Raw genomic sequence first — 18,362 nt, 5'->3', positions numbered from 1 at the left:
TTATTAGTAAAAGTAAAACTACCAATTGAAATGCAATGAAGATACTTTATTAATAAATAATACTTTTTAAATAAATCTACTTGCAAGTTTATCAGCGTTATGTAATTATTTTAAAATAATCAAATTGACATACAACAAGGGATACAAGTTATTATATAAAGGTAGCAATAAAATTTTTATTTTATTCAATATTACTTAACTAAATTAAACATACTACTTTTTATTGGCCCAAAACGGATCCAAGGTACTCAAAGGATCTACATTTTTTTCCGTTTTAACGATAACCGGTTCTTCTTGTTTCTTCGGTTCTAGTTCGTTCAACTTCTTTCTTAACATATCTGCAACATATAATAGACACAATTCCTTATACTCCCAATTAAATCAATATTTCCAAAATATTGCTTTAGAAAAAAAAATGTTTGTTTATATTTTCATGTATCATGTAAATTTTTCTTTCTACTGAAAATATAATCACAAACCACAATGGGAACTGGTGATGGTGAATTCAAACTGGCAGTAGATCCTCCTTACTGCTAGCGTATGATACAAATTCTTTTCATGCAGGAATTTTTTTATTTGAAAGTGTGTGGAAATGAAACTGAAAAAAAAACTATCAGAAATGTGACATAGCGACCCATTCCCACAGTCAAACTGCTAATAAAGTATTGGGCTTCCATGTCATAACCTGAAAGTTGATCTAAGAATATCATAGGAAGCTTAGGTAACAAAAATAAGATCTTTTTGGTTTGGGTTACTGAGAAAACTGACTCACTGACTTCTTTAAAGGACAGGACGTATGTGATAAGACTGGGTGTAGCAAAAAATAGAATAAGCTGATTTTGTGTGGAAGCAACTTTAGATCACTTTGTTGCTTTTGATGAGAAATATGGAGATAACCTTCTACCAGGTCATTTTGTGGTATCAGATAGTTCCCCTATACAAAAGAGAATCACTCTATAAACACTATACTTCTCACTAATTTCCCTACAGGACAAGAAGCACTTGATAAGACTGGTTCTAGCAAAAAATTGAGACTGGAGAGGAAGAAGCTTGGATCACTCGATTACAAAATGCCTTATGGTTACAAGCCATAGTAGAAAATGCTTTGCATGAAAAACTGATGTGACCTCAATGTAGTCAGAGTTCATAAGGGTAAGGGCGAGATGTAAATATTTTTTAATAGAGGGTCCGAATAGATCCTGAGGTCACCTGCTACACAATCTAAAGTAAATTGTAGAAAGTAAGAAACCAGAGCAAATAATACTCTGACAGGACAAGGTCAGGGCTAATTGGTGGATGTACCGAAACTTTTCAACCAAATAATATCGTTAATGAATTCTGGTCGTTTTTTTTTTCAAACATCTGCTGAAATCAGTTGTTGATAGTAGATAATTGATGGTTTGTTTGAAACTCTAACTCAAACGCCATCTATTAAAAAGTACCGACATCATTTCCTAGCCTATTATAAGCTTCACATCCACCTGATTTGGATACTGGTGATTTATGTGATTCAAATTAACTTGTTTCATATATCAATCTGCAAATTTGTGATTAGTATAAGTAAAATTATACTCACCTTCGGAAACAACATACTTTATGTAAGCCAAAAAACATTCGTAGCCAAATTTCAAATGCTCCCTATCTCTGAGGATATTTTTTCTGTAATTGGATAATTTGATACCTAACGCGGTTAGATCAGGTATAGAATTGGCGTTGTTTGTAACGTCAAATATGGCAGCAGTTAATAGACAGAGCAATCCACTTCGTCCGATTCCAGAAGAACAATGAACCACTACAGGATGTGTATTACATTTCTGTTGTTGGTAAAGGTTTATCGATTCCAATATGTAACTAATAAATGCATCGGGATTTGTCGGGAATAAACTAAAATAAAAATGATGTTCAATCGAATTTTGAGAGAAATTGGTAGTAAAATATATTAAAACAGTTTCCAATAATAAATATGTATTATTATAAAGAAATCTGGGAAAGATTAATGTAAATAGTAAAATTTCTTTACATAGGACAAACATCTCACTACTTAGAAAATAAATTGAAGAGTCATGAATACAATAAAATGCATTGCTGACTATTTTCTCATTTATTGAGTACTTTTTTGACAAAAATGGGTAGTAAAATATATTAAAAGCAGTTTCCATTAATAAAAACTAAGTTTAGGGAATCAATATTGATAAATATATGAAAGATTAAAGTAAATAGTGAAATATCTTTACTTAGGACAAACATCTTACTATTTATGAAATAGATTAAAGAGTCATGATTATCATAATAAAATTGGTTTGACAAACCATGAAATAGTAGAAAAAACGCCATTTTCTCATTTTCTTATTACTATACTTGAGAAAAATGGGGATTCGAGTTTTTTAGAAATAGTATTTTAACAAGTACTCTCCTTAAATAAAAATATAAAATTTTATAGAGAAAATTCTTCTCGTTTTCTCAAAAAATTTTATATTTTTGAATATATCAATTAAAAAAGCTCAGTGTCAGCTGCAAAAGAGCATTAATATCAATAAATATAAATATTGTTATAAATATAAGTATTTACAAAATATAGGGCTATAAAGTTATAAATAGGGGGCAAATAATGACATATAACTTAGAATTTTGTCTCTGCTGTAATAAAAAGATTACATTTTATAGAGAAAAAATTTTTCATATTTCCTTTGAAAGTTATATTTTTGAAAAAAATAGTATGGATCTTCAAGTTCAAAAGAAACATTTCAATGTGGATCTAGGATTCTTTTAGGCTAATTTAGGGTAGGCATCCTCCCAAACACCTTTCCGTAACAAAAAAATTAAATACATGCTTTTGGTTCAAAACTAACCTAATTTTTTTTTATTCTCTCTGCAGAACAACTTCCCTGTAAATTAATGTATATTTCTGTAAAAACATGTTCTATAATCTCTTACACCCCCAATAATTTTTTTATAACTTGAAACAGTAAAATATAACTAAATCTGGAGAATATGTTGGCTGGAATATCGATTTTTTAACTGTTTTTTGGTATTTTTTGTCAATTAAAGTAAGAAGAAAATGAAGGATCATACTGTATATATCTCACCTGCCTGGCCACGACGTAAACTGTAAATGCAGCACAACACGAGATTCTCGTTTTTCCGGTAAATTAACACAAATCAGTCTTTCTATCCAATGAGATTTAACGATGACACTTTGTAAAGTGATAACCATGTTGATTACATTTATACTTTGTCCTTTCTCTTTCGGCCAATACACGTCGTCTCCAATCTGAAACCCAAATTAATATCAACAGTGTTTCACTTGTAACTATTCATTATTATCATACCTCATTATCACTTAGTAGGCACAATATCAATTCCACTTGTTGTTCTCTAACCATCGTCCACAAATCTCCAACTGTTCCTGCCAATGGAACTTGGGTTACTATAAATGGAGGCATATAAGGAGAAACGTCCTGCAAATAAAAAAAATATTCATCAAATAAAAGTTAGTAGAATATAGCAGCAGTTACACTATTTGGACTTTCGAGCCGGGTAGAATCAGTCACTTATAAAAGGACCAAACACTATAATTATAGGTATTATTGTAGCAGTAATAATCAGTTCTTTAATCATTTATAAAGAAAATAAATGAAAGTAAATAGATTATTGTAACAATTACAACGCTTGGTCCTTCGAGACGGGTATGAACAAGTAACTTATAGAAAGTTTATTGCAGTGGTAGTAAATGGAGTCTAATCGAACTTCTAATTGAGTAGATTATGTCCTGAGAGTAAATAATAATAAATTTCTGTTTATTATGAACAGATTTAATTTTTAATGTTCGACACATAGATTTTACCGAAGTATTTTGAAGCCAACTTCCCTGTAACCTTGTTAGATCTACTATGATCCCCTAAATTCTACTTGCATATCCTATAAGACCGAATCTTTCATTTAGTTCCTTGTCAGTGGCCTTTCTAAGCCTACTGTGAACTGCGTGTTAAATAAACTGTCATATTGACACAAAACGATCTAAAAAAAGACTTTTTTGTCAATTCCACCAATTTTTGCTTTTACGACCCTCGTACATCAACACCCAAACCATAATGACTTTATACGGTCACCCAAAGTGTTTTCAGCATACAAACAATCTCATACTATTTTAAAGTTGGAACCAAGTGTCTTTGATCGTCTATAAAGATGGTAAATAGATGAATGCAATGCTTTGTCCTTCGAGCCGGGTATTAACTACCGACTTATAAACCCGAACGACCAGACACACTAAAATGATCGGGTTGTAAACAATGTGTTCCAGAAATGTTAATTAAGCAGATAGTGTTGAGTACCCAGGCCGAAGTGGTCACTTAAAGTGTTTCAAGCACACAAGCAAACTCATACTACCTTGGAGTTGAGAATTGAGTATTTTTGGTCGTCTGTCAAGATAATAAATCGACGATATGTAAGTTTCTGACTTAGTTAGGCTTACTGGGAAAGCAAACTCTTATTTTAACACCGTTTTCCCTGGTCCTACACCGTTCGATGGCTATCCACTAATCTAGTGTTCATCAAGCACCTAATAACAATGAAAAGAGCTTGAAGATTGAACCTTAATCAATGAATTAAACGACTTGTTGTTGGGGTTGTTTTACCTTAAGTTATATTTGAACATATGTACTGTTGTCAACACCGAAAAGTCCAATATAAAGAACTTACCTTGATAAAAGAGGCGTTAATGTAATCGTCTTTGCTATCACACAATTCCACCCGAGAATAATCATAAGGCAATATATCTGGATATCTATTTTTCATCGGATAACATCTGGCGACAGAAATTATTTTTTTCTGTAAGTCACTATCCTGCTGATCCTGTATTTCTTTCCATTTGATGTCCAAAGTAGTCGGTCCGCTTAAAGTTTTATGCGTCAAAGTTTCGACGAATTTTTCGTACTTTTCCAATTCGTTATTGAACAAGTTCTTAACGTCCTTGTTATTCAACGGTTTGCTCGGTAAAATTTTCACGTTTGGTCTCTTCACTTCCGGTGAAGGTTTCTGTGTTTGACTGACGACCGTTGGCTGCGTCGTAGGGGTGGGAGCACTTTTAGTTTCCTGTTCAACTTCCTGAGGTTTAAGAACAACATTCTGCAGGGGTACCAGAGGAGCTTGGCTGATATTAAAGTCGAGACCGCTTAATAAATCGATGTTGGACGATTTCGTAACAGCTACAGGCTGTTGTTGTTGTTGAGTAGATACATTGTAATTATAATTAGGTTGGGTAGTTATAGGGTAATAAGAACCGTATACATAATTTATGGTAGGTTGAGTATTCACTGTTTGACCTTGGTTTGGTAAAGAAGTTCCAGTTGTTGCTTGTTGAGGAAGAGGCACAGTATTTCCAGTGGGATAATACTGATTATAGTTCTGGTTCGTATTGTACTGTGCAGATAGCGAAGGTGAAGCTGTAGGTTTATTTTGATCCACCTAAAACAATTTGTGTAAGTTTTAATATGGGAAACATACAAAGTTATACAATGACTCAATGTAATTTGTAATATTACATTTGTATTACCAATTTTTTTTCTTTTTTTATTATTTAATTTGTTATAAATAAGGATCATCAATCTACAGCGTTGGCAAGTTAAATTCGACTTCTGATTATATCAAAAATGTTTCCAGCTGTATCACTATTCTTCTAAAACAACTACATCCAACATTCTATCATCCAAACAAATCTTTTATCGCACTTTTCTTCTTCATTTTGCGACTATAAGTTTCCTCGTCACTCATTTACGCTTATTTCATATTTAGTAGTAGAGACATCATTTACTCATTATTTCAATTATAATACTTTTTAGGTTATATCAGGAATGATAAATTGGAACAAAATTAATATATATTGTACTGACTAAATGAAAATAAATTCAATGCCATACAACGTTGCGAAGTGAAAATGTATTTCAGATATTCTTGAAAATATTTTAATAACTTTTTGATAATTTACAAAATTATGAATTATATTGTTTTACGAACTCGTCCACGACAAGAACCGTGGAGCCGGTCATGATCGAGTATATTAATAGAATCTAATATTTGGTGGACGCGCTGGATAAAAATTTACAAAAACAGTTATAAAACGACAATTTTTTATGTTTATTATAACCTATTCGCAATATTCTATGACCCTCTTTATAGAAGAAGGAGACCTTTTTGGTTGTTTACATTCTAGAAACAGAATTATTGAGAAATCCGTTGTAAATAAATATGTGCTTGTTTATCAGCGAGTAGTCAGTAAATAATCTGATGTCATTTCAAACACATCAGGATAGAAAAGTAAACCAAGAATTTATATAAATTAGTGTTCAATAATAGGTTAGTGAATAATAAGTCTAAGTGGTTAATTTAGTGTTTAGTGTAAGACTATAAATAAATTCATTAAATAAGTAAGAAGTACCGTGTATATAAATTCACCCCATCATTAGGAACAGTTTAAATAAATTAGCAGAAAAACTTCACAATATAAATCAATCAACTAGCAAAACTTTCATTGAAATTAATTGAAACTAACTCACCTGTGCATACAACTGCATATTACTTCCGTTCTGATAAAACTGTCCCATCGTCGCTTGGGAAGCGGCATAAGGGATCCCAGAATAATAAGCAGAATCTGTGGAATAACCAGCGGTTGGATTTGCTTGGTTCATATACTGATTCGATTTAACAGGATTCGTGCCACCCAAAGGATTAGAATTGTAATACAACCCATAACTACCAGTCATAAAATTAGGATCCGAAGGAATTGTTGTATTTATACTGGACATATCAGTTAAAGGTGACGAATAAATTGAACCAGTGTTAATAGGGGTTTGATTAGGTTGGACTGAACTAGCGTACTCCACATTATGGTATTTTACTTGACCAGATACGAGCTGGACGTTACTGGAGTTCGGTAAATTCGTATTAGGGCTGTATCCTTGAGGATAATAAACATTCCGGTCACCGACAGTAACTGGGATATTTTGATATTGATAATTAGTGGTATTATTAGGAGCAACTGGTTGTTGTTGTTGAATAAAACCGGAGGATGAAGAACTTTGAGCTGAAGGATACGAATTAGTGGTTGTAGTATAAGCTTTGGAGCAATCGTATTGAGTATTGATGTTAGATTGAATGCTATTGTAAGTTTGGGTGGTTGGTTCGTAAGCTGTAGGAGTGTACGGTTGTGGAATATAATTGCTGTATGAATACTGGGGATAATTTTGAAGTTTTTTAACCGAATCTTCATTGGAATTTTTAGCAGTTGGTAAATCTGTAACTTCAGAACCTACAGGATTTGGACGGATACCCGGCGGTAACTCCATATTGGTACTGTAATTAACCGCTGGTTGGGGATATTGAACATTTTGATTAGGGTATATATTTTTTCTGGAATCTAAATAATCTTTTAATTTCGGTGCAGTCGAAGTAGCAGGATTTTCCCATTTAGGTGCTTCTGATGTCGATAACAATTGATCACGTTCTTCTTGTTGTACCTTACAAGTACTCTTGATCCTTTGCAATAATTTTGAAACGTTCATTTCTAATTTAGTGTAAAATTCTATTCCTTTATTGGCTTTCGATAATAGATCTTCGTATGAATCGTAAGATGCAATTAAGGATGTGATCGTAATGGAACGTTTTTGAAGTATATCTTGAATGTATTTTCTGGTGGTTACAGCTTGGGCGTAAGCATCTACTAGGGCTTTCTTAATATTTTCTTGGGCGGCTGCATTTTGTTCGATCAAATATATCTACAAATAAAAAGCCACAATTAAAAACTACAAAAAATAATTATATACCAATTACATATTAATAAGCGAAACTGTTACACTCTTAGTCATTCGAGACTTTCGTTGGTTCAAATCCGGCTCGAAAGACCAAATAGTATATTTTTATGAGTATTTTTGTTCTAACTCGGTTAAATCAATAATTAGTCAATAAATACTGGTTTTCAGGTAGGGAAAAAGTATTTCTGAAAGGTATTTACTCTATTATATTAGACCTACGAAAATAATTTAGATCTAAACCTGCTTTTTACAGAATAAAACAGGCATATGATACAGTATGATGAGGAGGGTAGTTAAAATGTCTGCCAAAACTGCCATAATTAAAACAATTGAGGATATTATACATCTTTAAATTGTTAAGAACAAGAAGTTATCAATGGGGTTCATTGTAGAACAAATAAATTAGTATTAAGAAACAAATCTAACGCAAGATGTCCAGGAAACAACAAAAAATATATTCAAATATAAATTACCTATAATTAATGTTCAAGGAGTAGTTCCAATGATCATTCTATAAAGAACAATCCTCAGAATATAAACCAGGGTTACATGAAGACAATTGGGACTACTAGATATCTTCAAATAGGTAAGAACAAGGTATGTTCAAGGGAGAAACCATGTAGAATGAATGGATTAAGATTAAGATTAATTAAAAAATATACTTACCAACTGTTGATGTTTTTGTAGCTCTAGTTGGAAAAGCTGCTCCAGAGATTGATTCGGAGATTTGGTTACTAACGAACTGGTTATATCATCTTTGTGAACGGATTCTCTGAGTTGTGCCCATAGCATAGCCCTTTGATTGCGCATTTCTTCTACTCTTGCCACCAAAGTTTCTAAATCTTTCAAGGACTTTTCATCAATATTCGCTACAATAAAAAGTAAATAAATTGAACATAGGCGAGCAAAAAAGTATATGAAAATGGGTCCTCAAGCGAACTCACATAAAAATAGAAATCAACACCAAGCAAAGCAGAGAAGATTGAGAAAGTGAAATATGTTGAGGTGATTGAAGCGACTCAAGGCGTTGAAAGATGTGGAGTTAAACAGAAAATATGGATTGATGTATCGATGCAAGTGTTGGATAACAATAAAAAAGAAAAATAAATGGTGAAATATGACCTAAGCAGAGTAGGAGTTATAAATTGGCAGGAAAAGACAGGAAATTGGAAGTTGTGGTGGGAAGTAAGCGAAAAAGTGCCGACATGATCTATGTCCTCAACAAGGGGATGTAGAGAGCATATTTGTGGCGCAATCCTATTAGCTGTGTTTAGCCATTATTTTTATTAATATTCAAGGAGTAGTTCAAACGATCAATCATTAAGAACAATCAACAAAATATAGAACACAGTTACATTAAGAGAATTAGGGGTGCCAGATACCTTTCAATGGATGGTGTCAAGGTGTCATCAAGGAAGTGTCTCTGAAAAACAATAAAATAACCCAAGAAGTTCAGTTAGTAGACCTAGCATAAGACATGAGCATTATAGAAAGATATATAACATAAATAAGAGATATTTAAGTGTTTGTACACCTTTGATTCTTATATCTAATCATTTTCACAGGAAAACGTACAAATTTCACGATAAGAACCAAAAACGGTACACTTAAATATAAATTATGTATGATTTATATCAAATTATTGCAGATGATCACAAGAATTAATGCTGTTATAGCTCAAACATAAATTAATGAGAATAATGACGGTGATCCCCAGTAAATTTGGTCAACGATTGGGATACTGTATATCTTCAGATGTATGAGAATAGGGTGTCACCAAAAAAGGGACCATGTATAATGAATAGATGAGGATTGGAGCAAAAATTTTGTTCAGAATATCCAATTGGTAGACCTGGTATTAAACTTAAGATGTTAGATGACAGGAATAATATTATTTTTTATATTTATAACCCCTTATTTCATAGGAAAACAAACAGTACATTTAAATATTAATTATTGATTACTTACGGTTAGGTAATTCAACAAATGGTAACTGCAGCTGCAATTGCTTCAGCGGTTGCTGCAATATTTTCAAATTGGCAACATGAGCAGTCATCGCTCTATGTAATGTTTGATTTGAATCGCTCGCTTTAGTATGGGCCTCTCTGTATTTCGCTGCTTCCCTTGTAAGGTCAGTGGCTAATATACTTGGGGGTCTTTTTCCGATTTGTTCTTGATACCCCTTCTCGGCTTCTTCTTCAGACTAAATAAAAAGTATATACACATGGTGATTTAAAAAAAAGGACATAGATTTGATATTGTGTCAGATGTTATAAAAATTATGGAATACCTTTAGTAGAGCGTCTATTTCGTTCAAATTCGCCTCAACTTCTTGATAAATGTTGGACAATTTTCCCATAGAACTTATTAGATCTTGAATGGCGTTGGGTCGAGCAGATAAAGCAGCAGCTCTATCTATAAGATCCTGGGGTATACCAGTAGCTTGATGCATCTAAAATAATTCATTCAAAGTATACATGTCCAGTACCTTGATGACCGAGCTTCACCTGGTATTTTGTTTTCCTTTTAAGAAATTATATTTAAAAAGGAATGAAAAATGAATATTTTTTGGTCTTGCCCACATAATAATCACAAGGGCAATTAGTTTAATATTTAGGTCATCACTGTTTCAACTTTGAAATCGGATCTTAATCTAATTCTTTCTTTCATATTATATTATGGGTATGAAGACCGGACTTGACTTTGAGTCAACCCCAACAGATTCGAAAGTTTGCCCTTGGGATTTGTGGACAGTCATGGTAAATGCATTCCAGTGTCCTCTGGAAGAGCCAAAGCTTATTGTTAATAATAATTTATGCCTTTATTATATAAATACACAGACTTGTTACCAGTCTTATACCATTGCAAAGTTCTTCTGAAACATCTGAATTACTCAAAACATTATTAAAGCAATTTTTTTTTCAATTTTAATTTGTGTGGTGGCAAGTCTGAAATTGAAAAATTCTGTTGTAAATTCAACTGCTCCTTCAAGATGATATTTCATTGAGTCATAGCTATGGTAGATTTTGTACTCTCCAGGAAGTTTGTCAACTAAATCATCATTAATTTTTTCAACATTTCTGTTAAGAGGCGCGAGTATTGCCCTGTCTTTCAAACCCTCATAATTTCCATTGGTTAAGCAGTTACCGTTGTTTGAAATGATATTCTGTGACAACTCAATTTCTTCCATATTATTTAGGGACAGATTAATAAAAAATCAGCAACTTGTCGTTGCTCTATATCATATTTTTTGTCTAGGGTAAAAGTCTTAAAAATGGACCATAAGGAACCGCTCAATAGAAAGATTTAATAACTATTCGCACGTGACTGTGCAGGCAGAGAATGGTGAAAATCTCCTCCTAGTACTATGACTTTTCCAAAGTAAGGAAGATTTAAGATTGTGACTACCCAGACGGTACCTTTTTTTGTTATTTCACTTCCAAGTATATCATTTTTCTTCCAATAAAAAAAGTTTATGTTTAAGTTGATTATCAAAAACCCGAATAAAACGATATTTCGTCCCCTAAACCTTCGTGTATACTAAATTTGATGAAAATCGTTGGAGCTCATTCAAAAATATAAAATCAACACTTCTAGTTCGATGGAACTAAGTTACATTGCAAAGAAAACCATATAATGAGTCATCTTGAGCCTATTATATTAAAAATTAACAACAAAAACAGATTTACCTTAGTCAACAAGTCCAATTGCATAGAAGACATAAATTCAGCTAAAGATTGATCTTTAGTTTCGATTAATTCACCTATTTGGCGTAGCATTTGGGCTTTCTTTTCACTGTACAAAGAAGCTGCTTCATGTGCCTCCATTGGTACTAACCGTGAAAATATATCTGGTCCAGAAACCTAATAATACAAAATATATTAAAAAACGTAATAACAAATTAATGCTACTAACCTCGGTATCATTGATGCTAAATGGAATCCCTTTGACTAAAGAGGCACCCTTAACTTCTTGTAGTTGATCTTTATCTGGTACGGCTTCGTGATAGATATATTCGTTTTCATTTTTGGCCGCCTTTCTTTTACCTTCAACCACATCTTGAGTAAATGCCAACCCTTCGTTAATTTCTTGCTAAAAAGATTTTAAAAATCATTTTCTCATATCAAGTAACCAAAATAGCTGAAATCGTGAAAGAACTACAACAGACATCAGAAAAGCTAGCCAGAAATTCAAATTAGTCACGACAACAAAGGTCTTAATAAAGTTATAAAATAACAATCAAAAGTATATCTGGGACGTATTAACCTGGGAAAAGAAAACTAAAAGGAGTAAATTCTTTTTGGAAAGCTAATACATGTTCCAAAATCCAGAACTTCCAATAAATCTATTTCTACCTGTTGCTACCTATGTTAATAAATTTAAAGTGACAATTACAGAAATGGAAACATGCTCAACATTTCCTAGAGATAAGATCTATAATGAAAAAGTGAGAAGAACAACCATATTGAAGGATGTAATGGAAGAGATTGAGAGTAAGGATACTACAATGGAGACCATGAGATATATTTAGGTTTACCACAACTCAAACAAGTAAAAATTTGTGAGAAAAAAATCAAAACAAAAAGTAAAAAAAAACTAGTGTGAAGGATGTAATGGGGGAAACAATCTGCTTTAGATGTGGGTTGACAAGTCGTATAGTGTTTAGGGTGCATATACAATATAGATGTGTTTATTGAAACTACAAGAAATGAGAAGAAGTTGAGGTAGATATGGAGGGGTTTCACATCCAGGACTGAATATTGGTAACTTGAGAAAGTAGAATTGAAAATAATTTTTTTAAACATAATTGGAAATTAATATTGTTAATAATCATTGTTTGATTTTCCTGTTGTTTTAAAAACTTAATAAAACAATCAAGAAACAAATATAATAGCAGCTCACGGAGTTTATTTGGAGAAGGAGAACTAAGCTAAATACATAAAAAAGGAGGAACAAGAAAAAAGGAAGACCAAAGAAAAGATGGTACGTAGAGGTGATGGAAGACCTAAGGGAAAGAGAGGATTCAGAACTGAAAAATGAAAGCAAAGAATAAGAAAAAGTGGAATGGAATCACCTCCATGCTATGGGCCTACAAGGTCTTCATGTAGCACCTATATATATATATATATATATATATATATATATATATATATATATATATATATATATATATATATATATATATATATAAAAGAAGTCGTGTTAGTTACTCCACAACTCAAGAACGGCTGAACCGATTTAGCTGAAAATTGGCAGGGAGGTAGTTTAGAGCCAGGAGAAGGACATAGGATACTTTTTATCCTTTTTTTTTTATAGACAGCATTCCCGTGTGAATTGACATGAAATTTATCCCGTTCGACAGCATTCCCGTGTGACTTGACATGAAACGTCAGTCACTATAAAACGTGGTATAACAAAAAAGAATCAGACTTGGAATAACAAAACGCAAATGACAGCTATGTAATTGACGTATAATGACAGATATGTAATGACGTATGGATGACAATTTGATATTTGTAAGAAATCAATAATAAAACTATTTCTATTAAATAAATAATTAACAATTGTAATGTAATGATAGTGCCATTGCCTATTCGTAAAAAGTGAAGTGAACTATAAAACTCGGTATGGTTGAAAATTTGAGTTTTTAGGTGAAGTGAAGTTTAATTAATAATGCCGCGACCAAGACGATCGAATCTTTCCCGACAAAGCCGTGATGCAAGAAGAATACGAAATACTTCAAATGAAAGGACTGAAGAAAAACAAGAAATTGCACGTGAACAGCGCCGCGATAGTATGGCTCGACTTCGTGCTTCTCAATCACGAGAGCAAAGTGAAGCAGCCCGTGAAACAGCTCGGTTGGCAATGCAGAATCGTCGAGCGAACAACAAGGGTCAACAAATAGATAATTGCGTTTCAATACGATTGCAGCAATGATTTACCATTAAATCTTCAAACTATTGAAGAACCAACGTGTAATATTGCAAAACACTCAGCAATGGGCAAAGTTTTAGCGGTATCGAAAATCATCATCTGGGACGAATGCACAATGGCGCATAAACGTGCATTAGAAGCACTTAACCGAACATTAAAAGATTTACGCAATGACTCGAGATGTTTTGGAGGAGCAATGATTTTACTGTCTGGCGATTTCCAATACTGCCTCAAATCGTCAAATCTATGGCGCTATGTGAAGAAACTGCAACTGACAACAAACATGAGAGTTACATTGCTTAATGATACATCTGCTGAAAATTTCTCGGAGCAATTGCTGACTATCGGTAATGGTCAAGTACCTGTCGATGAATCGAGCGGATTAATTTCATTTCCAAATAATTTCTGTAATTTTGTCTCATCAAAAGACGAACTTATCAACAATGTATTTCCAGAAATTATTTCTAACTACAAAAATAATAAATGGTTGAGTGAGCAAGCAATTTTAGCGGCTAAGAATAAAGATGTAGATGACCTAAACTACATAATTCAAAATAAGATCATTGGAACAATGCATTCATTCAAATCTATTGACTACGTCACAAATGAAGATGAAGCCACCAACTATCCAATTGAATTTTTAAACTCTTTGGACGTGCCTGGCTTACCACCGCACAATTTACGCCTAAAGGTTGGCTCCGTAGTAATCATGCTTCGAAACATAAACCAACCAAAACTGTGCAACGGTACGTGTTTGGTGGTTAGAAAATTGATGAACAATGTAATTTACGCTACGATAATGATAGGAAAATTCAAAGGTGAGGAAGTTCTCATTCCGAGGATACCGATGATCCCAACCGATATGCCGTTTGAATTTAAAAAACTTCAATTTCCGATACGTCTTGCATTTGCCATGACCATCAACAATCCTTTGTGGTTTAAATCTAGAACATTCATGTTTTTCCCATGGTCAATTATACGTGGCATGTTCACGGGTCGAAAGACCATCTGCGTTGTTTGTTTTTGCGCTTGATAATAAAACAAAAAATGTCGTGTATCACAAGGTACTTAAATGAAGAGCAACCTATGTACTAAAATACAGAAATAATTATGAATGATTAATGTAGGTATTTAATTTCTTTTTTGTATTTTTTCCAATTAAAAAAAAGCTGCTTATTTATTGCCATTAAGGCGGAACAAAGTTCGCCGGGTCAGCTAGTATATAAATATAATAGAACAATCCCCCATGTCTCCTACTTACCCCAAATAGACAACTCCACAGCTAGGCACTAGTGACACATTGTAACATGTTAATAAATAAAAGCTTCCATAAGAAAATTATCAATTTTTCTCAATAAAAAATTCAACAGAGCTAATTGGAAAATAAGTATAATGACAGGCAGACTCAGAGGAGACGGATAGATAAACCTGGCATGAGACAAACTAAGGCTCACATAGATGGGCCTTCTGCTCTAATTAAATTTGACTCGTGATTGGACTTTCAACAGGACACAGTTTGGAGTACCATTGGTGCCTTACAGCTTGCCTATCATAAAAAGGTTCAAACCAAAGTGCCTGATCTGCTTCTCAAAAGAAAACAGCATTTGGTAATGTCAAGTGGAGCACAAAGGACCTATTAGAAAGCCTATGTGCCTCAGGCATTTGCCACCCACTAGGCTGCTATGAACTATAAGGACATTCAGTACAGTTATAAATAGTTGAACTATAGAAATATTTGACATTTTCTTATCAAATAACAAGACTAAATTGGTTTTTAGACATTTCACAAGCATTTATGTTTTTTATCTATAAAAGTATCAATAACAAATCAAACAAACCTGATGAGTTTGATTTTTGTATGTGGCTGCCCATTTTTTAGCTTCTTCGAGTTGTTCAGACGCTGCCTGATAAAAAGCCACCCTTTCACCCATTTTCTGTTGTTCTTCAGCTTGTTGTCCTTGAAATAGCAAGGAAATGCACTTATAGTAAGCTAACTTGAATTGCAAATATTTGATCCATTCTTTATACGATTTATCTCTGAAATTATCTTCACTCACAGATTCCAAAATACGTAAAGATTGTTTGTAATAACCATGAACTTGAACTGCAACTTTTGCTGAAATATTAAAATATATAATATAAAAATATTGTTAGTATTGAAAGACTTTTAATTACCAATAATTGTCGGTTTCCTGTTATCAAACATACTCTTTTCTAAAATACATTCCTGAGCTTGAGCTAGAGAAACTTGTTGGAAAAAGTGTATAAGTTCTACTAGTGAAAGATATACGATGTACTGGTAATGTTTTTCTTTAACAGTCTAAAAAATTAAAATATCACATATTGAATTTATTAAAAAGAAATGAATCTTACTTGAAAAGCCCAAGCCGCGCATTGAAAATGAGTACATGACATTTTCATACCGTCTGGATTATTTCGGGAATCACTAGATCCCAAAAATGAATGTAGAGCTCCAATATTGTACATAATTACCATCAATTCAAATTGAATATCACTAGATGAATAATTTAAATCTAATTGATTATTTTTCCTGCAAAAAATTTAGTCAATAATTATTATTAAAAAATAGGAGAATATTACCAAGAAACATTAACTGATGCATCTTGATGTTCCTCCATTGGAAATCTCGATTTTAAAAAATGTAGTTGACAATAATATTTTTTCAATAGCTGTACGCCGTTCACATCCATAGATGGTCGAACTGCAGCCGCTCTCAGCGAGTCTAAATTATTTATTTCCGTTGTATATGAATCTGGATCTTCACCATAGAATGTAGCAATATACTGAAATATAATCAACACAACCCTTATAATTCATAATACATAGGACTAATATTCTATTTAAACTCGAGATAATAAAGTAGATATTCCAAATAGAGAGTATAACATACTTTCTTTAGCTGTGATCCAAAGTGGACATTATCGGTACAATGGAGTAGATCAAATGATAACATTGGTAATTTAGGTGCAGCCTCCATTTTAATCACTTGTCTAGCTACTAATTTCAACTATTAATAATAAAATATTGATCAGGAAAATAATTTTACGGTAAATGATAAAAATATGGATCGCCAAAAAGTAAAAATTTACCGACTGTGATTAATATAAAAAAGTACACGTATATGTCCCAACAAAGAGCTACATATTATCAATGTTTGATTAAAATTTTTCAATGCAAATATGGATAAACTAATAATTTGATATCAGATTGTTAAAAATAAATCCTGTTGTATGTTGTCAAAGTGTCTACTATACGTCAAACTATATTCCATAGAACTAAAACTATCTCTTCTGTAAATGCTATTTAGGAAACTCGGATGTCTCATGAAATTTTAAATATTTAAAATAAGATATTTCATAGATTTTTTCATGTAAGAAGTGTAGTTTTATATATTCACAATAAATATTCTTGTTAGAATTCTAGGAACCGTTGGTGATATTCATATATGTCTGTTTATACCACACTCAAAATTACAGTGAGCGTTTTGATATTGCTTAGAAAACACGCATGAACCACAAAACTAAAATCTCCTCTTATTGTCAAATTATGCCGTTTAATTTATTCATTTTCAATATATATAATACAGTGTGAGCCAAAATTCTCTAATTTTATGCTTTGATCGTGCAACTGCTTACCACCGTTTTAAAGTTTTATAAAAATAAGAGGAAATCTACTAACGTGCAAAAATTTTAGATAGCACAACAGAATATATTATGAAAAGTTTTTAAACCTACCCTGGAATAAATGGTATATAAGTGTAACCTAGACGTAAGGACAAGGTAAAAAAATTTTAGCTGGCACAACAGAGAATACTAAGAAATATTTTTTATACATACCCTGCATCAACAATATGGCCGACGCTCAGTTGTTGTATCTGACCGCTAGATAGAGCTCGCGTAACAGGGCAAAAAAATGCGATCCGCATGACTCGTGAACCCTAAAAATCGTTCGGTGACACATACTCTACAAACTCAACAAGCCCAGAAGCCATGTTTCGGAGTGTTTTTAATTAGTGCAAGGTAACGGTAGCGGAATCACCCTGGTTTGTTCAAGATAAACACATCAACAATATGACCAACGCCCAGCTGACGTATCTGACCACTAGATAGCGCTCGCTTTACAGGGGGCAATAAAGGCAACTCGCATGACTCGTTCGGTTACACATACGCTACAAACTCAACACGTTGTAGAGCGCACTCTATGTTTCGGAGCGCTTTTAATTTGTGCTAGGTAATGGTAGCGGAATCACCCTGGTTTGTTTACGATAAGCACATTAACAATATGGACGACGCCCAGTTGTCGTATCTCACCACTAGATAGCGCTCGCGTCACAGGGAAAACTACGTCAGGATACTGGCACAACTTAATGTAGGATTTGTAATAAAAGTTTATTAAGACTTTGAGGTCATTTTACCATATTTTAAAGTTAAACAAATTTTTTATGACATCATATGTGATTGTTTGTTATTAAATAACAATATATATAAAAAAAATATACGTAAATATTGGAAACTAGAAACCTCTTGTTTTATTTATTATTACCGCACTCTTTCAAAATAATAAGAAAAATTTTATAGCAACTTTCAGGAGTTTTAGTCAACA

The 18,362-nt window shown here is 32.8% G+C and overlaps 1 protein-coding gene across 1 annotated transcript; it reads right to left on the bottom strand.

Moving 5' to 3' along the window:
- Positions 1-25: 25 nt before the first annotated feature.
- LOC130449725 (tyrosine-protein phosphatase non-receptor type 23) lies at positions 26-17,024 on the bottom strand. The gene is made up of 16 exons (XM_056787701.1): positions 16,651-17,024; positions 16,341-16,543; positions 16,113-16,290; positions 15,915-16,059; positions 15,578-15,855; positions 11,721-11,897; positions 11,495-11,668; positions 10,096-10,257; positions 9,774-10,008; positions 8,472-8,674; positions 6,552-7,769; positions 4,699-5,463; positions 3,330-3,458; positions 3,087-3,271; positions 1,577-1,884; positions 26-338 (listed from the first exon to the last, which is right to left on the bottom strand). Exons 1-16 carry the CDS (start codon positions 16,735-16,737, stop codon positions 214-216), a joined length of 4,572 nt encoding a protein of 1,523 aa, XP_056643679.1. The 5' UTR covers positions 16,738-17,024; the 3' UTR covers positions 26-213.
- Between the last annotated feature and the right edge of the window lie 1,338 nt (positions 17,025-18,362).

The sequence above is a fragment of the Diorhabda sublineata genome, chromosome 10 (genome assembly GCF_026230105.1).
Source record: "Diorhabda sublineata isolate icDioSubl1.1 chromosome 10, icDioSubl1.1, whole genome shotgun sequence".
NCBI classification, from domain to species: domain Eukaryota; kingdom Metazoa; phylum Arthropoda; class Insecta; order Coleoptera; family Chrysomelidae; genus Diorhabda; species Diorhabda sublineata.
Note: the sequence above shows the minus strand (reverse complement) of the source record. Positions and strands in the feature narration are given on the sequence as shown.